The following is an 18,393-nucleotide window of genomic DNA, read 5'->3' as shown; positions in this document are numbered from 1 at the left end:
GAATGACATCTATGCTGGATAACATGAGCCCAATCACCTCCATGCACCTGGCCACAGTCGGCCTTAAGGAGGTCTGAAGGGCAAGACAATTGGATGCAATCTTGCAACATCTCTGATCTGTAAGGAAAATCTTCATGGATATGAAATCTATGATCGTGCCCAGAAATTCCACTCTGTTGCTGGGAATCAGGGAATTCTTTCCCACGTTTATCTTCCATCCATGGGATCGAAGAAGGGATCTTCTGCTAGACTGCATAACAAAGCCTGGACCAGGATGTCTTCCAGATAAGTTGCCACTGAAATACCTCTGGCTCTCGCTACCGAGAGAAGCGCTCCCATAAACTTTGTAAAGACTCTTGGGGCAGTCGCCAGACTGAACAGTAGGGCCACATACTGGAAGTGTTGGTCTAGGAATGAAAATCTTAGGAATCTGAAGTGATCCTTGTGGATTGGCATGTGAAGTTAAGCATCCTTCAAATCTATTGTAGTCATGAACTTTCCCTCCTGAACTAGGGGCAGAATGGACCCGATCGTCTCCATCTTGAACGATGTGACAGAAATTTTTTTAGGCACTTTAGGTCTAGAATCGGGCGAAACGTGCCCTCCTTCATTGGGACCACGAAAAGGTTTGAATAATACCCAAGACCTCTTTCCGCTGGAGGTACTGGTACGATTACTCCGAGAGAGGAGAGATCCCTCACGCACTCTAGAAAGGCATCTCTCTTCTCTGGACTTGAAGATAGATTTGACAGAAGGAATCTGCCCCTGGGCGGATAAGTCTTAAACCCTATCCTGTATCCCTGGGCGTTGACCTCCAGAACCCAAGGATCCTGAACGTCTCTCATCCAAATCTCTGTGAAAAGCGATAGTCTGCCCCCTACATGATCCAGAGACAGATTGGGGGCCACCCCTTCAAACCGATTTTGTCTTGGCAGGCTTCTTGCTCTGCTTGGCTTTGATCTAAGATTGAGCAGGTTTCCAAGATCCCTTGGACTGCTCGGGTTTTGCGTCAGGTTGCCGACGTTGGGACTTTTCCGAACGAAAGGGAGGAAAAGTAGACCCCTTAGGCTTATTCTTCTTATCCTGCGGTAGGAAAGCACCCTTGCCTCCAGTGACCGTGGACATAATAGAGTCCAGGCCTGGACCAAAAAGAACTTTCTCCTGAAACGGGAGGGAGAGTAATCTAGACTTGGAAGTCATGTCAGCAGACCACGACTTTAACCACAAAGCCCTACAGGCTAGAACAGAGAACCCTTGATGTCTTGGTATTCAAGTGAATAATCTGCATATTAGCATCACAGATAAACAAATTAGCCACCCTTCTTTCGTGTATCTCCTCGAGGGGAGTCTCCACCTCGACCAGAGCGTCACACCAGTAGGTAACAGCTCTAGCCACCACAGCGACCGCCGCTGCTGGTTGAAATACAAACCCTGTGAGTTGAAACATTTTTTCTCAACATGGATTAGAATTTTTTTATCAATGGGCTCTTTGAACGACGTACTATCCTTGAGTAGCATGCGTGGAGATAGTTCCATCCACCTTAGGTATGGCCCCCCACAGCTCAAGCTGAGAGTCCGGAATGGGGAACAGTCTTTTAAAGTAGAGGGAGAAAAGGACAAACCAAGTTTCTCCCATTCGTTCTTAATAATATTAGCCATCTTAATGGGAACCGGGAAGGTCTGAGGCACCACCCTGTCTTCGTAGACCCTATGTAGCTTAGGGATCGAAGGTTCCACTGGAAGTTTCAGTTCCGGAACCTCCAACGTAGCAAGCACCTCTTTCAGCAAGAAGCTCAAATGCTCCATTTTAAACTTAAAGTCTGCCTCCTCCGCAGCCGGAGGTCTAGATTTCGCCGATTCCGACCCAGAAAGAGCGTCCCCCGAGGAGTTCGAGTCGTCTTCATCAGTGGATAATCTGTCAGAGACATCCAACAGAGTTGATGACCCCTGGTATGGAGAGCTATATTCCACCTTCTGCTTAGCAGGGTGTGGTAAGGCATTGAAGGCTGCAGTGATCGCAGTTTGCAACTGATCAGCGAAAATCTGACGGCCAAAGGGCCCCTCATGTAGGATGATTAGTAGTGCCCTGGGGAGCTGCATGTGTAATTGGACATGAATGTAGGAAAGGCACCTAGGTGGACGGCTCAGTTGTACTAAATATCTATTTTAGATATTGCAAATTTATCAAAGCATGTGCAACATAGTTGAGTAGGTGGATCTACCAGAACCTCCTCTCTATAAACTGGTATTAAATCTGGTTAAAGAGGGTGTACCCTCTAACATATAAGAGTCCGCCATAGCTGGTGCATTTATTACGGACAAGATAGAATTAAATGGCACCTTTATATCCCAATGGCCAGGGCACTCACGACCTCCTATGACCCGGACCACAGAGAAACCGTTTTGTCTCCTGCAACTGCCGATCAAGAAAGAGGAAGTTAAAGAGGCCACACCCGGTCACATGGACTGCCATGCAGGACCGCCCCTGCACTACAGAGAAAAACATGCCAAAAAGAGGCCACGCCGAAATCTCTCAAGAAAACCTGACTGTTCGCACATTGCCAGAGCCTCATCCCACACATGTCGCAGCATCAAACACAATAAAGAATATTATGCATAAATCTCCCCCTGTTCATATAACTCCTTTTCCGGGGATATTAATCCTTGATTCTATACAGATAAAAGGAGCAACACTGTGACCCAGTCTTGCGTTATATGTGTAAAAATGAAACAATCTTACCAGAATCTATTCTGTGGAACACGGCCTTTCAAGTGTGACAGGGTAGTAGCATCGCTCCTGACATGGATTTGAGTGCAGAAAGCAGGCAGCAAAACTGGTCAATGTTGATTCCTTAAGGAGCTGTTAATCTGAGTCAGGATGGTTTCCCAGAAAGACTCTTCCTGCACCTCTGGACTCTAACTTTTACCCATGTTCTCACTGAGAGGCTGACAGGACTACTTAAAACTCCAGTCCCATTCCAAAGAGTACCACCCTCCATAAGAGACTACACTGAATCTTCTGACATTTCTCTGCCAACCTCCTGTAACTAAAGGCAAATGACTGGGGGATGAGGGGAGTGGGGGAGGTATTTAAGCCTTTGTCTGGGGTGTCTTTGCCTCCTCCTGGTGGCCAGGTTCTTAATTCCCACAAGTAATTAATGATGCCGTGGACTCTCCTCCCATTAAGATGGGAATAACAGATATATACTTATAGAGGTTGAATTTGGTACATATTATAATTAATTACAAATATTAAAAAAAAAAAGTCAAAAGCTCTACAGACTATATATTAATAACAGGACAAAGCCTTACACATTTCTATATATAGTACATATAATCAGCAATAGCAAGCAATCAGCTAATAATTGTGCAAACAGATAATAGTGCACATCAATTCAAATAACAAATCCCATCAATCTAGGGCTAGGTGTAAATAATAAGCTCACCACTACTATATCATGCAAAGCATAGTCCCCAAATCACCGGATTTAATATAAACAATCCAAATGATGACTAATGATGAGTAGTGGTAAACTTATACTGTTCTAAGAAGTGAAAAGTAAATGTCTGTAGGGCATAACCATAAAACACAATACCATGTGCAGGAGTTCATTGGAATGAAGCAGCTGGTGCCGTGCACAAACCAACTGATTGCAAACCAACTAATTAATTATGAGATTCGTTGACAACTATTTTTATAATCGATTATCTATTATAATCGATTTCAATGACAAACTCCACCTACCACTTGCGCTATTTGTAGGAGCCAATATTGTCTTGAGCCTGCAGCTGACAATGCTAGCCACGGTTATGTTAATATAAAGTATATTGTTTTTGCAGTTATTAGCTAAAGCCAATTAGGGAAATATATGTAGCAGTGTCAGCCTTAAGTGTGTAGTGTGCATTTCCAGCTCTGATGATTAGAACATCTGCAAAGTTATTTGAGTACTTATAACCAAACATTTTGTATACAAATATCAAGGTGTTAACTATACCTTTAAGTAAATACAGACCAGGATTTTTTTTTTTTAAATATATAAACAGATATAGATATTAAAATCATTATTGTAGGAGTGCATGGCCTAATTTCTTTTATTTTTTTACATAATTTTAAATGGACTAAAAATGTATATCATTTCAGTAGATGAGTGTTTGGAGGATGGGGAAATCCCCCTTTGGAATGTTGCTCTTTATAGCATAACAAGCAGCTAGAATCCCTTTTCTGATACCAATAAATCTTAAAATGATGTGCAGCATGTGTACAACAAGCAACTCTTTCATGCTTTAATACATTTAAGTGTCAAACAATGGCATTTGAAAATGGGTTTCGGGGGAATAAAATAAAGACAGGTGTTTCCAGTTATAATTGATTTGCCCATTAAAAAAACAAACACAAACTTTTTTATAGAATTTATACATACATTGTACAGAAAAACATAATATATACAAACATGCCTTCAAGTAGTTTATATATCAAAAGTAAAAAAATTAGCACTCAGAAAACAACCACAATTCTTATGAATCAAACTAAAATAAATAGGATTACTTAAAGGGACATGTAAAAATAAACGTTTATAGTTCAGATAGAGCATCTAATTTTAAACAACTTCATTTTATTTCTATTATCAAATTTGACTTCGAAGACCCTAATGGAGAGCCAACATTTTCAACAGCAGACTTGGAACATGAAACTGATATAAAGTTTACACAACTTTACTGATATAATACAAGCAGTATGCTTAGTATTTACATGCAGTTGAATTCAAGGCCAACATTTAAACATTCACTTTTCACAAATTTTCACATTCATAAAACATTTAAAAGGGACATTCAATGCAAAAATGAAAAGCTCTAATTGGTTAGAGCACACAATTTCTGCACCAGTGTTTCTTGCATACTGTGTGTGTGTATCCCCTGTGCAAATGGGTTAAAAACAGCTAAACTGCCACTCAGGAGCTGGTGAGCCAATTAGGAGTGATACGTGGAGGAAGCACCCATCACCAGCTGTGTCCTGCTCAGGAGCTGCAAAATAGCAAAAGTGTCACTATGTATTTAATCCCTTTGCTAGGGTCATACAAAGTTACAAGAAAAAAGCTAATGCAAATATTATATCTTTCAATTTGCATTAGAATGCCCCTTTACTTTTAAAATCGGATCTTTCAAATAAATAATAGAAAACCTGTTGTACATTTTTTTTTTCCAACTCAACCTTTTTTTCTTGTACATAAATGTACCTTTATTACTTAAGCAGGATTTTTATTGTTATAATATAGAAAAACTGCATGCAAACTCTCAGCCAGTCCTGAGCCAATACAGGAGCAAACATTTGGAAGGCAGTGAAAAGAGCCGGAAGGAAACGTATCACTGTACTAAAGCTTTGCAAATCCATGACTAACACAAGGACTTTCCCCAGTTAGTGCCACAAACAAAAGCAGATAGCTGTGACAACTGTAGAGGGGCATTAAAGTTTAGAGTAGGGCAATTTACCCCAGCATTCTGTTTATAAAGAGTGTGTGTGTATATATATATATATCCTCTGAGATATAAAATGTATCTGTAAAATAAATGTAAAGAAAAAAAGCCCCATTTTTATTTACATTATGTCATTTTAGTTGACAAGACAGCTCACTTCCTTTACTGAGAGACTTAAGTACTTTGGACCAGACTACCACAGAACATCAAAACCACCATTAGGTTATTTATTATCCAACAGTCCAAATTTAGTGCAGACAAAGTCCTACAGAGTTCCTTCTACTATGCTCAAAGACAGAACCCAACAAGTCCCCTTCTGTACTGCTGGCAAGGTGTCCCATTATGTGCAATTGCAATGTTACATCTTGAGAAGTTTGGCCAAACAAAAACAAAAACCGAAGAATGGGAGAAACAGTGGTTATTACATGACTTGCTGTATCCAGTGAGTATTTACTAAACTGCATATTGGTTTAATGACTTTATTTGGTCCCAGTACCATTGTTTGTTTAAAGTAAAAAAACAAACTAAAAAAACCCCGTTAATTTAGTGACCTTATATCTTATAAGAGCCCTAAGGGGTCTTTTAAACCGGAACGGCTTCAATCAAGCAAAAGACCTGATGAGCATTATAACAATATGAACAGGCGGAGACTCCAAAATCCAAAAATGCTGTTTTCTAATGCCGGAGGCTAATCTCTGCAGGAATAAAAGCAGTTAACCATGTCAACGAGTGGTCTGCAATCATCTCTTCACAGACTGGATGTAGTTAGTAGAGAGTAGAACCATACTGTGCAACAACAGGGATGCCTCTGAAACTGAAATACAGACACAAAATAGATTAGTTTTCATGTTAGCCCATTATGAACATAAATGGTAGACTTTTTATTAACACTGTAGCTAGGGCTGCAGCAAAACAAAAGCTAATTTGCATGAAATAACTAATTAAAGGGACAGTCTACTTTACTATTCCTTTATTACCCAATCCCTAGTTTTGCATAACCAACACGGTTATATGAATACACTTTTTACCTCTGTGATTACCTTGTATCTATGCCTCTGCAGACTGCCCATTATCTCTGTTCTTTTGACAGGCTTGTAATTTAGCCAAAAAATTCTGACACATAAATAAACTCCATGGAAGTGAGCACAATGTTATCTATATGGCACACATGAACTAGCACGGTCTAGCTGTGAAAAACTGTCAAAATAAGAGGCGGCCTTAACAGCTTAGAAATCAGTTTATGAGCTTAAATATCTGAATCATGAAAATGTAATTTTGACTCGACTGTGCCTTTAAAGGGGGGAACTTCCAGGCTGCGGCCATCTTAGGTTGCAATATTTTCTGCTTAAAATCTGTGTTATAAGAGCTCATCCAGCTCTAGGACTTCAAGCAGTCACTCTACAAGGTGTTTCTGAATCACATAAAGGGACACTAAACCCACAATTTTGTCTTTCATGATTCAAGTAGAGAAAACAATTTTGAACAACATTCCAATTTACTTCTATTATATAATTTGCATCTTTATTTAGATAACAGAATTTATGCTTACCTGATAAATTACTTTCTCCAACGGTGTGTCCGGTCCACGGCGTCATCCATAACTTGTGGGAATATTCTCCTCCCCAACAGGAAATGGCAAAGAGCACAGCAAAAGCTGTCCACATAGTCCCCCCTCAGGCTCCGCCCACACCCCAGTCAATTCGACCGACGGGACAGGAGAAGTAAACAGGAGAAACCATAGGGTGCCGTGGTGAACTGTAGTTTATAAGAAAGAAATTCATCAAACCTGATTAAAAAACCAGGGGGGGCCCCCCCCGGTGGATACCGGACACACCCCCCCGTTGGAGAAAGTAATTTATCAGGTAAGCATAAATTCTGTTTTCTCCAACATTGGGTGTGTCCCGGTCCACGGCGTCATCCATAACTTGTAGGAACCAATACCAAAGCTTTAGGACACGGATGAAGGGAGGAGCCAATCAGGTTACCTAAACGGAAGGCACCATGGCTTGCCAAACCTTTCTCCCAAAAAATAGCCTCCGAAGAAGCAAAAGTATGAAATTTGTAGAATTTGGCAAAAGTGTGCAGGGAAGACCAAGTCGCTGCCTTAACATATCTGATCAACAGAAGCCTCGTTCTTGAAGGCCCATGTGGAAGCCACAGCCCTAGTAGAGTGAGCTGTGATGCGTTCGGGAGGCTGCCGTCAGGCAGTCTCATAAGCCAATCGTATGATGCTTTTCAGCCAAAAGGAAAGAGAGGTAGCAGTAGCTTTTTGACCTCTCCTCTTGCCAGAATAAACGACAAACAGAGAAGACGTTTGTCTGAAATCCTTTGTTGCTTCTAAATAGAACTTTAAAGCACGAACTACATCTAAATTGTGTAACAAACGTTTCTTCTTTGAAACTGGATTCGGACACAAAGAAGGCACAACTATTTCCTGGTTAATATTCTTGTTGGAAACAACCTTTGGAAGGAAACCAGGTTTAGTACGCAAAAACAACCTTATCTGAATGGAACACCAGATAGGGCGGATTACACTGCAGAGCAGATAACTCAGAAACTCTTCTAGCAGAAGAAATAGCAACCAAAAACAGAACTTTCCAAGATAACATCTTGATATCTGTGGAATGTAGAGGTTCAAACGGAACCCCTTGAAGAACTGAAAGAACTAAATTCAGACTCCAGGGAGGAGTCAAAGGTCTGTAAACAGGCTTGATCCTGACCAAAGCCTGAACAAAAGCTTGAACATCTGGCACAGCTGCCAGTCGTTTGTGTAACAAGACAGATAAAGCAGAAATCTGTCCCTTTAGAGAACTCGCTGATAATCCCTTATCCAAACCTTCTTGAAGAAAAGAAAGGATCCTAGGAATTTTGATCTTACTCCATGAGATCCCTTGGATTTCACACCAACAGATATATCTTTTCCATATTTTATGGTAAATTTTTCTAGTTACAGGTTTGCTGGCTTGTATCAGAGTATCTATCACAGAATCCGAAAACCCACGCTTAGATAAAATCAAGCGTTCAATTTCCAAGCCGTCAGCTGGAGGGAAACTAGATTTGGGATGTTCGAAGGACCCTGTACAAGAAGATCCTGTCTCAAAGGTAGCTTCCATGGTGGAGCCAATGACATATTCACCAGGTCTGCATACCAAGTCCTGCGTGGCCACGCAGGAGCTATCAAGATCACTGAGGCCCTCTCCTGTTTGATCCTGGCTACCAGCCTGGGAATGAGAGGAAACGGTGGGAACACATAAGCTAGGTTGAAGGCCCAAGGCGCTACTAATGCATCCACTAGAGTCGCCTTGGGATCCCTGGAATCTGGACCCGTAGCAAGGAACCCTTGAAGTTCTGACAAGACGCCATCAGATCCATGTCTGGAAATGCCTCATAATTGAGTCAACTGGGCAAATATCTCCGGGTGGAGTTCCCACTCCCCGGATGGGAATGTCTGACGACTCAGATAATCCGGCCCTCCCAGTTTTCCACTCCTGGAATGTGGATCGCAGATAGGTGGGCAGGAGTGATCCTCCCGCCCATTTTATGATTTTGGTCACTTCTCTCATCGCCAGGGAACTCTTGTTCCCCCTGATGGTTGATTGTAAGCAACAGTCGTCATGTGGTCTGATTGGAATCTTAAGAATCTGGCCTATGCTAGTTGAGGCCAAGCCCTGAGAGCATTGAATATCGCTCTCAGTTCCAGAATGGTTTATCGGGAGAAGAGACTCTTCCCGAGACCATAGACCCCTGAGGCTTTCAGGGAGTCCCAGAACCGCGCCCCAGCCCACTAGACTGGAGTCGGTCGTGACGATGACCCACTCTGGTCTGCGGAAGCTCATTCCCTGGGACAGGTGATCCTGGGTTAGCCACCAACGGAGTGAGTCTCTGGTCTTCTGATCTACTTGAATCACTGGAGACAAGTCTGTATAGTCCCCATTCCACTGTTTCAGCAATGCACAGTTGTAATGGTCTTGAATTCACGCAAAAGAACTATGTCCATTGCTGCAACCATCAACCTACTACTTCCATGCACTGAGCTATGGAAGGTCCGTGAACAGAGTGAAGAACTTTGACAAGCGTTAGAAGTTTTGACTTTCTGACATCTGTCAGAAAAATCTTCATTTCTAAAGAATCTATTATTGTCCCCAAGAAAGGAACTCTTGTCGACGGAGACAGGGAACTTTTTTCTATGTTCACCTTCCATCCGTGAGATCTGAGAAAGGCCAGAACGATGTCTGTGTGAGCCTTTGCCTTTGAAAGAGACGATGCTTGTATCAGAATGTCGTCCAAGTAAGGTGCCACTGCAATGCCCCTTGGTATTAGAACCGCTAGAAGGGACCCGAGTACCTTTGTGAAAATCCTTGGAGCAGTGGCTAGCCCGAATGGGAGAGGCACAAACTGGTAATGTTTGTCCAGAAAGGCGAACCTTAGGAACTGATGATGATCTTTGTGGATAGGAATATGTAGATACGCATCCTTTAAATCCACGGTAGTCATAAATTGACCCTCCTGGATTGAAGGCAAAATCGTTCGAATAGTTTCTATTTTGAACGATGGCACTCTGAGAAATTTGTTTAGAATCTTTAAATCCAGAATTGGTCTGAAGGTTCCCTCTTTTTTTGGGAACTACAAAACAGATTTGAGTAAAAACCCCAGTCCTTGTTCCACAGTTGGAACTGGGTGTATCACTCCCCATTTTTAACCAGGTCTTCTACACAATGTAAGAATGCCTGTCTCTTTATTTGGTTTGAAGATAAGTGAGACATGTGGAACCTTCCCCTTGGGGGTAGTTCCTTGAATTCCAGAAGATAACCCTGAGAAACTATTTCTAGTGCCCAGGGATCCTGAACATCACTTGCCCAAGCCTGAGCGAAGAGAGAGAGTCTGCCCCCTACTAGATCCGGTCCCGGATCGGGGGCTACTCCATCATGCTGTTTTGGTAGCAGCATCAGGCTTCTTGGCCTGCTTACCCTTGTTCCAGCCTTGCATCGGTTTCCAAGCTGGTTTGGTTTGCGAAGCATTACCCTCTTGTCTAGAGGCTGCAGAGTTGGAGGCCGGTCCGTTCCTGAAATTGCGAAAGGAGCGAAAATTAGACTTATTCTTGGCCTTGAAAGGCCTATCTTGTTGTAGGGCATGGCCCTTACCCCCAGTGATGTCTGAGATAATCTCTTTCAATTCTGGCCCAAAAAGGGTTTTACCCTTGAAAGGGATATTAAGCAATTTTGTCTTGGAAGATACATCCGCTGACCAAGACTTTAGCCAGAGCGCTCTGCGCGCCACAATTGCAAACCCTGAATTTTTTGCCGCTAATCTAGCTAACTGCAAAGCGGCATCTAAAATAAAGGAATTCGCTAACTTAAGTGCGTGAATTCTGTCCATAACCTCCTCATACGGAGTCTCTCTACTGAGCGACTTTTCTAGTTCCTCGAACCAGAACCACGCTGCTGTAGTGACAGGAATAATGCACGAAATAGGTTGCAGGAGGTAACCTTGCTGTACAAAAATCTTTTTAAGCAAACCCTCCAATTTTTTATCCATAGGATCTTTGAAAGCACAATTATCCTCGATAGGAATAGTAGTGCGCTTGGCTAGTGTAGAAACTGCCCCCTCGACCTTAGGGACTGTCTGCCATAAGTCCTTTCTGGGGTCGACCATAGGAAATAATTTCTTAAATATAGGAGGGGGGACAAAAGTATGCCGGGCTTCTCCCACTCCTTATTCACTATGTCCGCCACCCGCTTGGGTATAGGAAAAGCGTCGGGGTGCACCGGAACTTCTAGGAACTTGTCCATCTTGCACAATTTTTCTGGAATGACCAGGTTGTCACAATCATCCAGAGTAGATAGCACCTCCTTAAGCAGTGCGCGGAGATGCTCTAACTTAAATTTAAATGTCACAACATAAGGTTCTGCCTGTTGAGAAATTCTACCTGAATCAGAAATTTCCCCATCTGACAAAACCTCCCTCATGGCCACTTCAGATTGGTGTGAGGGTATGACAGAGCAATTATCATCAGCGCCCTCCTGCTCTACAGTGTTTAAAACAGAGCAATCGCGCTTTCTCTGAAAAGCAGGCATTTTGGATAAAATATTTGCTATGGAGTTATCCATTACTGCCGTCAATTGTTGCATAGTAACAAGCATTGGCGCGCTAGAAGTACTAGGGGTCTCCTGCGTGGGCAAAACTGGTGTAGACACAGAAGGAGAAGATGTAGAACTATGTCTACTCCCTTCATCTGATGAATCATCTTGGGCAACTTTACTATCTGTGGCAGTACTGTCCTTACTTTGTTTGGACGCTATGGCACAATTATCACACAATTTTGAAGGGGGAGACACATTGGCTTCCATACATACAGAACATAGTTTATCTGAAGGCACAGACATGTTAAACAGGCTTAAACTTGTCAATAAAATACAAAAACCGTTTTAAAACAAAACCGTTACTGTCTCTTTAAATTTTAAACAGGGCACACTTTTTTACTGAATATGTGAAAAACTATGAAGGAATTGTTCAAATTTAACCAAATTTTCACCACAGTGTCTTAAAGCATTCAAAGCATTGCACCCCAAATTTCAGACCTTTAACCCTTAAAAAAGTTTTAAGCACTCTACAGTCCCAGCTACAGCCTTTGCTGCGACTTTACCAAACCCAGGGGGGTATACGATACCAAATGAAGCCTTTCAGGAACCTTTTCAACTATTTCCAGACCCACACACATGCAGCTGCATGTCCTGCTCTCAAAAGTAACTGCGCAGTAATGGCGCGAAAATGAGGCTCTGCCTACTACATAGAAGGCCCTTCCTGACTGGGAAGGTGTCTAAACCAGTGCCTGACGTAAAAAAACGTTCCCCAAAGTTATAAAGTGTGAATTTCAACATCAAGCTGTATAAAATGCCCAAATAAAGCAATCGATCTAGCCCATAAAAGTGTCTACCAATTTTATAGCCCATATTAAGCCCTTTGTTCTGTTTGAGGCTAAGAAAATGGCTTACCGGTCCCCATGATGGGGAAAATGACAGCCTTTCAGCATTACACAGTCTTGTTAGAAATATGGCTAGTCATACCTTAAGCAGAAAAGTCTGCCAACTGTTTCCCCCAACTAAAGTTATCTCATCTCAACAGTCCTATGTGGAAACAGCAAACGATTTTAGTTACTGCTGCTAAAATCATATTCCTCTCACAAACAGAACTCTTCATCTTTTTCTGTTTCAGAGTAAATAGTACATACCAGCACTATTTTAAAATAACAAACTCTTGATAGTAGAATAAAAAACTACAACTAATCACCACATACTCTTCACCATCTCCGTGGAGATGCTGCTTGTTCAGCGGCAAAGAGAATGACTGGGGTGGGCAGAGCCTAGGGGGGACTATGTGGACAGCTTTTGCTGTGCTCTTTGCCATTTCCTGTTGGGGAGGAGAATATTCCCACAAGTTATGGATGACGCCGTGGACCGGACACACCAATGTTGGAGAAATCTTTGTTAAAGTAATAATCATGCACATGGGTGAGCCAATCACACGCGGCATCTATGTGCAGCCACCAATCAGCAGCCACTGAGCCTATCTAGATATGGTATTCAGCAAAGGATATCAAGAGAATGAAGCAAATTAGATAACAGAAGTAAATTAGAAAGTTGTTTAAAATTGCATGTACTTTCTAAATCATGAAAGAAAAAAATCTGGGTTTCATGTCCCTTTATGCTGTGTACTGAGTTGGCTAAGTCTAGCCTCTCTAATATTCTGGAGTATAGCTTGAGGCTGCAGCATCCATCCTCAAGCAAGAGTCTTTGGGCTCCAGATGTATTGCTGCTTTATAACCTTGTACCTTAATACCTACTGTTACTCTGTTTAGTTGTTATGGAGGGGACTTTCAGTGATATTCTAAGGTAAATTGCACAGCTTTTGTAGGAACAATGTCAGGAGCTGTTTTTTTGTGTTTGAGAGTGCATTTGGGTCCACATCAGAGGTCTGACCCTGCATTCCCTATAGATTCTCAAGGAGCTACAGTAACAGAACCACTATACATCAACAGTTCTGGAGGGGTTAGAAATTCAGAGCGTAAGAGTCCTTTAGATGGAGGCTGGAGCCGAGCCCCATCAAAGTTGTCTCCCTGCAACAGAATCTACTGACACCAACACCAATGGAGGCACAAGGCAAGAAGACAGGCAGCTTGCCCATAGGCTGAGAGATCCATGAGGGCTTACTGGTGACAAGACATTGTAGCAGGAGTGTTTTGCTCTGTGTTGAAACCTATGGATCTGCCTTGGACTATATTGAACCTTCCTACTTGAAAAGCGTGTTGTGTCACATACCGAGGACTGGAGTGGGTTAAAAATGTTACTGGTAGGGTATGGCATCCCGAGTGCTACTTCAGATGCTTTTTACCTATGCAACCACTTCTCTGTCATAGATGTCTTTTCTCTGCTAAATGAAAATCGGACTATTTGAAACACTGAAACCTGCATTTAGGGGGAATATTTGGAGAGGTGAGGTGCTTAATGCCTTGTGTTTGATATTAGATGTAATTGCTCAAGCTTGACCGGTTAAAAAAATTGTACTAAATCTGGGAGTCATTGGTAGTCAAGTGGAATATTATTTTAATATTCTACTTTGTGGTTAGTGGGATAAGTCTGTGGCTGTTGCCCTGTAGGGTCTATTCCGTACTGTGTTCCATATGCCCACGACCTTCTACTTCAGGACTCTATAGTAGTTTACCAGTCCCCAGCTGACACTAATTTTTCTTTTCCCTCATGTATATGTTTACCCATCTTCAACCTTATGTCAGTTTACAGTGATATATGGTTCCCTGTTAATATTGCATTCTCTACTTTAGAAAATAATTGTGAGGTACAGACTCCATATGTAATATCCTTGTTTACTATGTATAAAGACATGGTTGTAGTTACATGTTAGTCTTGTGTTTGAGGACATTTAGTTATAACCCCTTAATTCTCTTTGATTCTAGTATAGGCTGAAGATTTATAATATGTTCCTAATTACTCTATTTGCATCTGTAGGCAAATAAATAAATCAAGGTACATAACACTATAACTGCAGATATCCAGTAAGTTACATCCATTTTTGCAGGTAATTTAATATTTCAAATTATGTGGTATTTAACTGAGTGCCTTGACGCAGGTTGCATTAATCAGTATGGAATTTCACTAAGGCACCTATAGCTATATATAATCAGTTGCCTTTTGTCATTTTTAATTCATTTTCAGATGACGATGGCTGCATATCATTTATATCACTCTTGGCCGATTCATCTCAACTGCTGCTGGCTCATGTATGGAGGTCTCTTGTGCCTACCTATGTAATCAAGTTTACTTATAGTTAACCTATGTACATTCTTAAGTTAGGTTTACATTTGTTTCAGATGCCTTAAAGGGACAGTATACACCAATTTCCATGTAACTGCATGTAATAGACACTACTATAAAGAAGAATAAAAAGTGGATTGTACTGTATAAATCATATTGGTCCAAAAAACTGATTGCCAGGAAACACAAATTGCTCCCACATTAGATGTTCAAGGTTTAACATAAGTGAGCTGAACATTTTACACACAACTTTGCCATAGTAAAAGTGAGGAGAGAGGGGGAGTGAGATCCCTACACAGTGGAACAGAGAGGGAGAAACGGCTGAATGCTGTTAGTTTATATCAGCAGCTTTTACAATGTTTCCACATTACACAGACAGCTCAAGTATGTCAGCAGGCATCCCAACCCGATGGTGGTAATCAGTTGGGGTTTCCATTACCAATCACTTTTTAGTAGGAGTGTCTAAATTATGCATTTTTGCTTATGATTATCGGGCACATTTTCAATATCAACAGCCACGTCTAGTTGGCGTAAGTTGCCATGGAGATAGATAGTTGAGGCGTTCTTAGCCAATCATCAATAAGTAGGTGTATACACACCACGTTCCTCTGCGAATGATCAATGTCATTGCACGCATCGGATACAAAATACATTTATATATCGTTTACCCTTAGGATTTGAGTAAGTTCTTATATGGTATTGTTACGACACATTGTTATTAGATTCCCATTGCCCTTTGGGATTATTTGTAGACCCCAGTCATAGTGATACATTTTAATTATAACTATACATTTAAGATTACTGGAGTTTTAAGACACGCCTTTTTAACAAAGGTAAAGGATTAATATGTACACACCCCTAGGGGTGTATCATGTAAACTTATCGGTAGAAATTGCTAATTTAAAGGCCAAACTAGTGTTATTCAATATGCCTGATGAAACGCATTAAAGAGCCTTGAGAGGGTGAGCTACCAGACCCTCGAACTATATTCCGTTCATTTGTTTTTAAAAAAAATGTATTGTTTGTTTTTAATAAATTGTATTTATTTTAACTCTAAACCGCTAAATCACATTTGAGCCATAGCTGCCTATTTGAGTTTGAACAGGAACTTGAGATCCAAGTGTTCCAGTATTCCATAGTTCAGTAAGCCTGCATTGTATAGCACTATGGGGTCCTTGCTTCAAATGTGAGTGCCCTGTATCAGAGTCATCAGATTGGTTGTTGTCCATTGAATGATACACACATGTGGTGCCTCTTCTTTTTTTTTTGTATATTTTAGAAGTTTTTACACTGATCGTGTTTGAAGAGTGCAGCAACCTTTGACTAAGGTGTTGGAAGAAAAATAACATCTGTCTTCTATTGGACATACTGAAGACCGAGGTCACTGTGAAAGTTGGACAGCTCACTACTATAGTGGGTATCGGAACTTTTTGGTTCTACTTGTGCCCTATATTTAGGGAGTTTGGACTATTGTATTTTGTATACATTATTATAAGGTGCTTATATATCTAGTGAGGATATTTTCCCACTGTTTGCGTTCATTCTGATTTGTCTATATTAGCTTTGTGCACTTGAGCGCCCTACACTAGGAGTTAAAATATATTTTTAACTATCTGTATATAGCTCCAGCATGGGGGCTGGCTGTAAGGACACTAGTTAGGGATTAAGGGAAAAACTCTTGCTCTCTAGCTAGTGTGTATAAAATACGTATTCATATGCAGTAAAAGAACTGCAAGGTTTATCATTTTTAGAAGCTTTAGCAGCAAAGTTGCAAATACATGTCAATTACAAACTTTATCTTCTATGAATTCTTTATTTAAGTAGCCCATATTGTTTGTGTGTATAAAGTCTCTTTAAAACAGGAGTCTATAACTATATACATCAGTAGCTTGGTTAGGAGTCTGAAAATCAGCACGTTATTTAAAAATAAGCTAAACTACACATTTTTACAAAACCACCCCCAGATGGGCTATATAAATGGATCATCTACAAAACATTTATGCAAAGAAAAATCTAGTGTATAAATATCCATTTAAGTTGTAGAATTTTTTTTTTACATTAATGCATTAAGAAAGCTTGGATAACTTTGTGTTTAAATAATGAGAAACTTTATATGAATATTAGTTGGTTAATTATAGTATTTATAAAACATATCAAGTTTTGGCCCTGTATTAGTAATAACACAGATTACAAGTGGAGTGCTATTTATTGCTTGCGTGTTAACTCCGCCAGAAGTAAGCTTTCTTTCATATAGGTGGTGAGTGTCCATGATCCATTACTACTGGGAATTAGTCTACTCTACCATTAGGAGGAGGCAAAGATTCCCAAACCCCAACAGCCCTATAGAACTTATCTCAGCTCACATATACCTGTGTCTTTACTTTGCCTCTGCTGTATGTGGTTAAAAAATGAAGATGTGCCTTTGATTCTTCAGAGAGAGGGGTTTTCAGTCTATATTGAGGCCTGGTTTCCCCTCAGAGTAAAGTGTTTGTCAGTGGGATGTATATTGGGGGTATGATTTGTGATTCTTTTTCACCTCATGATAATTTTTTTATAAACCTTCTAAAATTGGTTGCAGGGACTTGTATTTTGCCTCCCTTTATGGATCTACAATCCTATACTATAAAAGGCCAAGTGTGTTTGTCCGAAGCTGTCATGCGCACTAGAGACAGGGGGAGATGGAGAGGGAGGGGGGATAAGGAGAGAGAGAGGGGGGAGAGAAAGGGGGGGGAGAGAGAGAGGGGAGAGAGGGGAGAGAAAGGGGGAGAGAGAGAGAGAGGAGAGAGAGAGGAGGGGAGAGAGAGAGAGAGGAGGGGAGAGAGAGAGGGGGAGAGAGAGAGGGGAGAGAAAGAGGGGAGAGAAAGAGGGGAGAGAAAGAGGGGAGAGAAAGAGGGGAGAGAAAGAGGGGAGAGAGAAAGAGAGGGGGGAGAGAGAGAAAGAGAGGGGGGGAGAGAGAGAGAGGGGGGAGAGGGAGAGAGAGAGAGAGGGGGAGAGAGACACAGAGGGGGGAGAGAGAGAGAGGGAAAGGAGAGAGGGGAGGGAGGGGAGAGAGAGAGGGAGGAGAGAGAGAGGGGGAGGGAGGAAGGGAGGAGAGAGAGAGAGAGAGAGAGAGAGAGGGGAGATGTGGAGAGAGAGGGGGGAGATAGAGAGGGGAGAGAGAGGGGGGAGATAGAGGGGGGAGATAGAGAGGGGGGAGATAGAGAGGGGAGAGAGAGAGACAGAGGGGGGAGATAGAGAGAGAGGGGGAGAGAGAGAGGGGGAGAGGTTGAGAGAGGGGAGAGAGGGGGAGAAAGAGGGGGAGAGAGAGAGAGAAAGAGAGAGGGGAGAGAGAGGGGGAGAGAGAAGAGAGAGAGAGGGGAGCGAGAGAAAAAGAGAGAGAAAGAGAGAGAGGGGAGAGAGAGAGAGAGAGGGGAGAGAGAGAGAGGGGAGCTAGAGAGAGAGAGAGGGGAGCTAGAGAGGAGAGAGAGAGGGGAGAGAGAAAGGGGGGAGAGAAAGGGGGGAGCGAGAGAGAAGAGAGAGAGAGGGGAGATGGAGAGAGAGAGGGAGAGACAGGGAGAGGGGGGGGAAAGAGAGGGGGGGAAAGAGAGGGGGGAAA

The 18,393-nt window shown here is 41.9% G+C and overlaps 1 protein-coding gene across 1 annotated transcript in view; it reads right to left on the bottom strand.

Moving 5' to 3' along the window:
- Positions 1 to 4,270: 4,270 nt before the first annotated feature.
- The window catches only part of LETMD1 (LETM1 domain containing 1), an 83,621-nt gene continuing 69,498 nt past the window's right edge, over positions 4,271 to 18,393 (bottom strand). The window contains exon 9 of the mRNA XM_053708219.1: positions 4,271 to 6,286. Within this exon, the coding sequence (XP_053564194.1) occupies positions 6,213 to 6,286 (74 nt within the window). The 3' untranslated portion in view covers positions 4,271 to 6,212. The remainder of the gene's footprint in view (positions 6,287 to 18,393) is intronic.

The sequence above is a fragment of the Bombina bombina genome, chromosome 3, assembly GCF_027579735.1.
Source record: "Bombina bombina isolate aBomBom1 chromosome 3, aBomBom1.pri, whole genome shotgun sequence".
NCBI lineage: Eukaryota > Metazoa > Chordata > Amphibia > Anura > Bombinatoridae > Bombina > Bombina bombina.
Note: the sequence above shows the minus strand (reverse complement) of the source record. Positions and strands in the feature narration are given on the sequence as shown.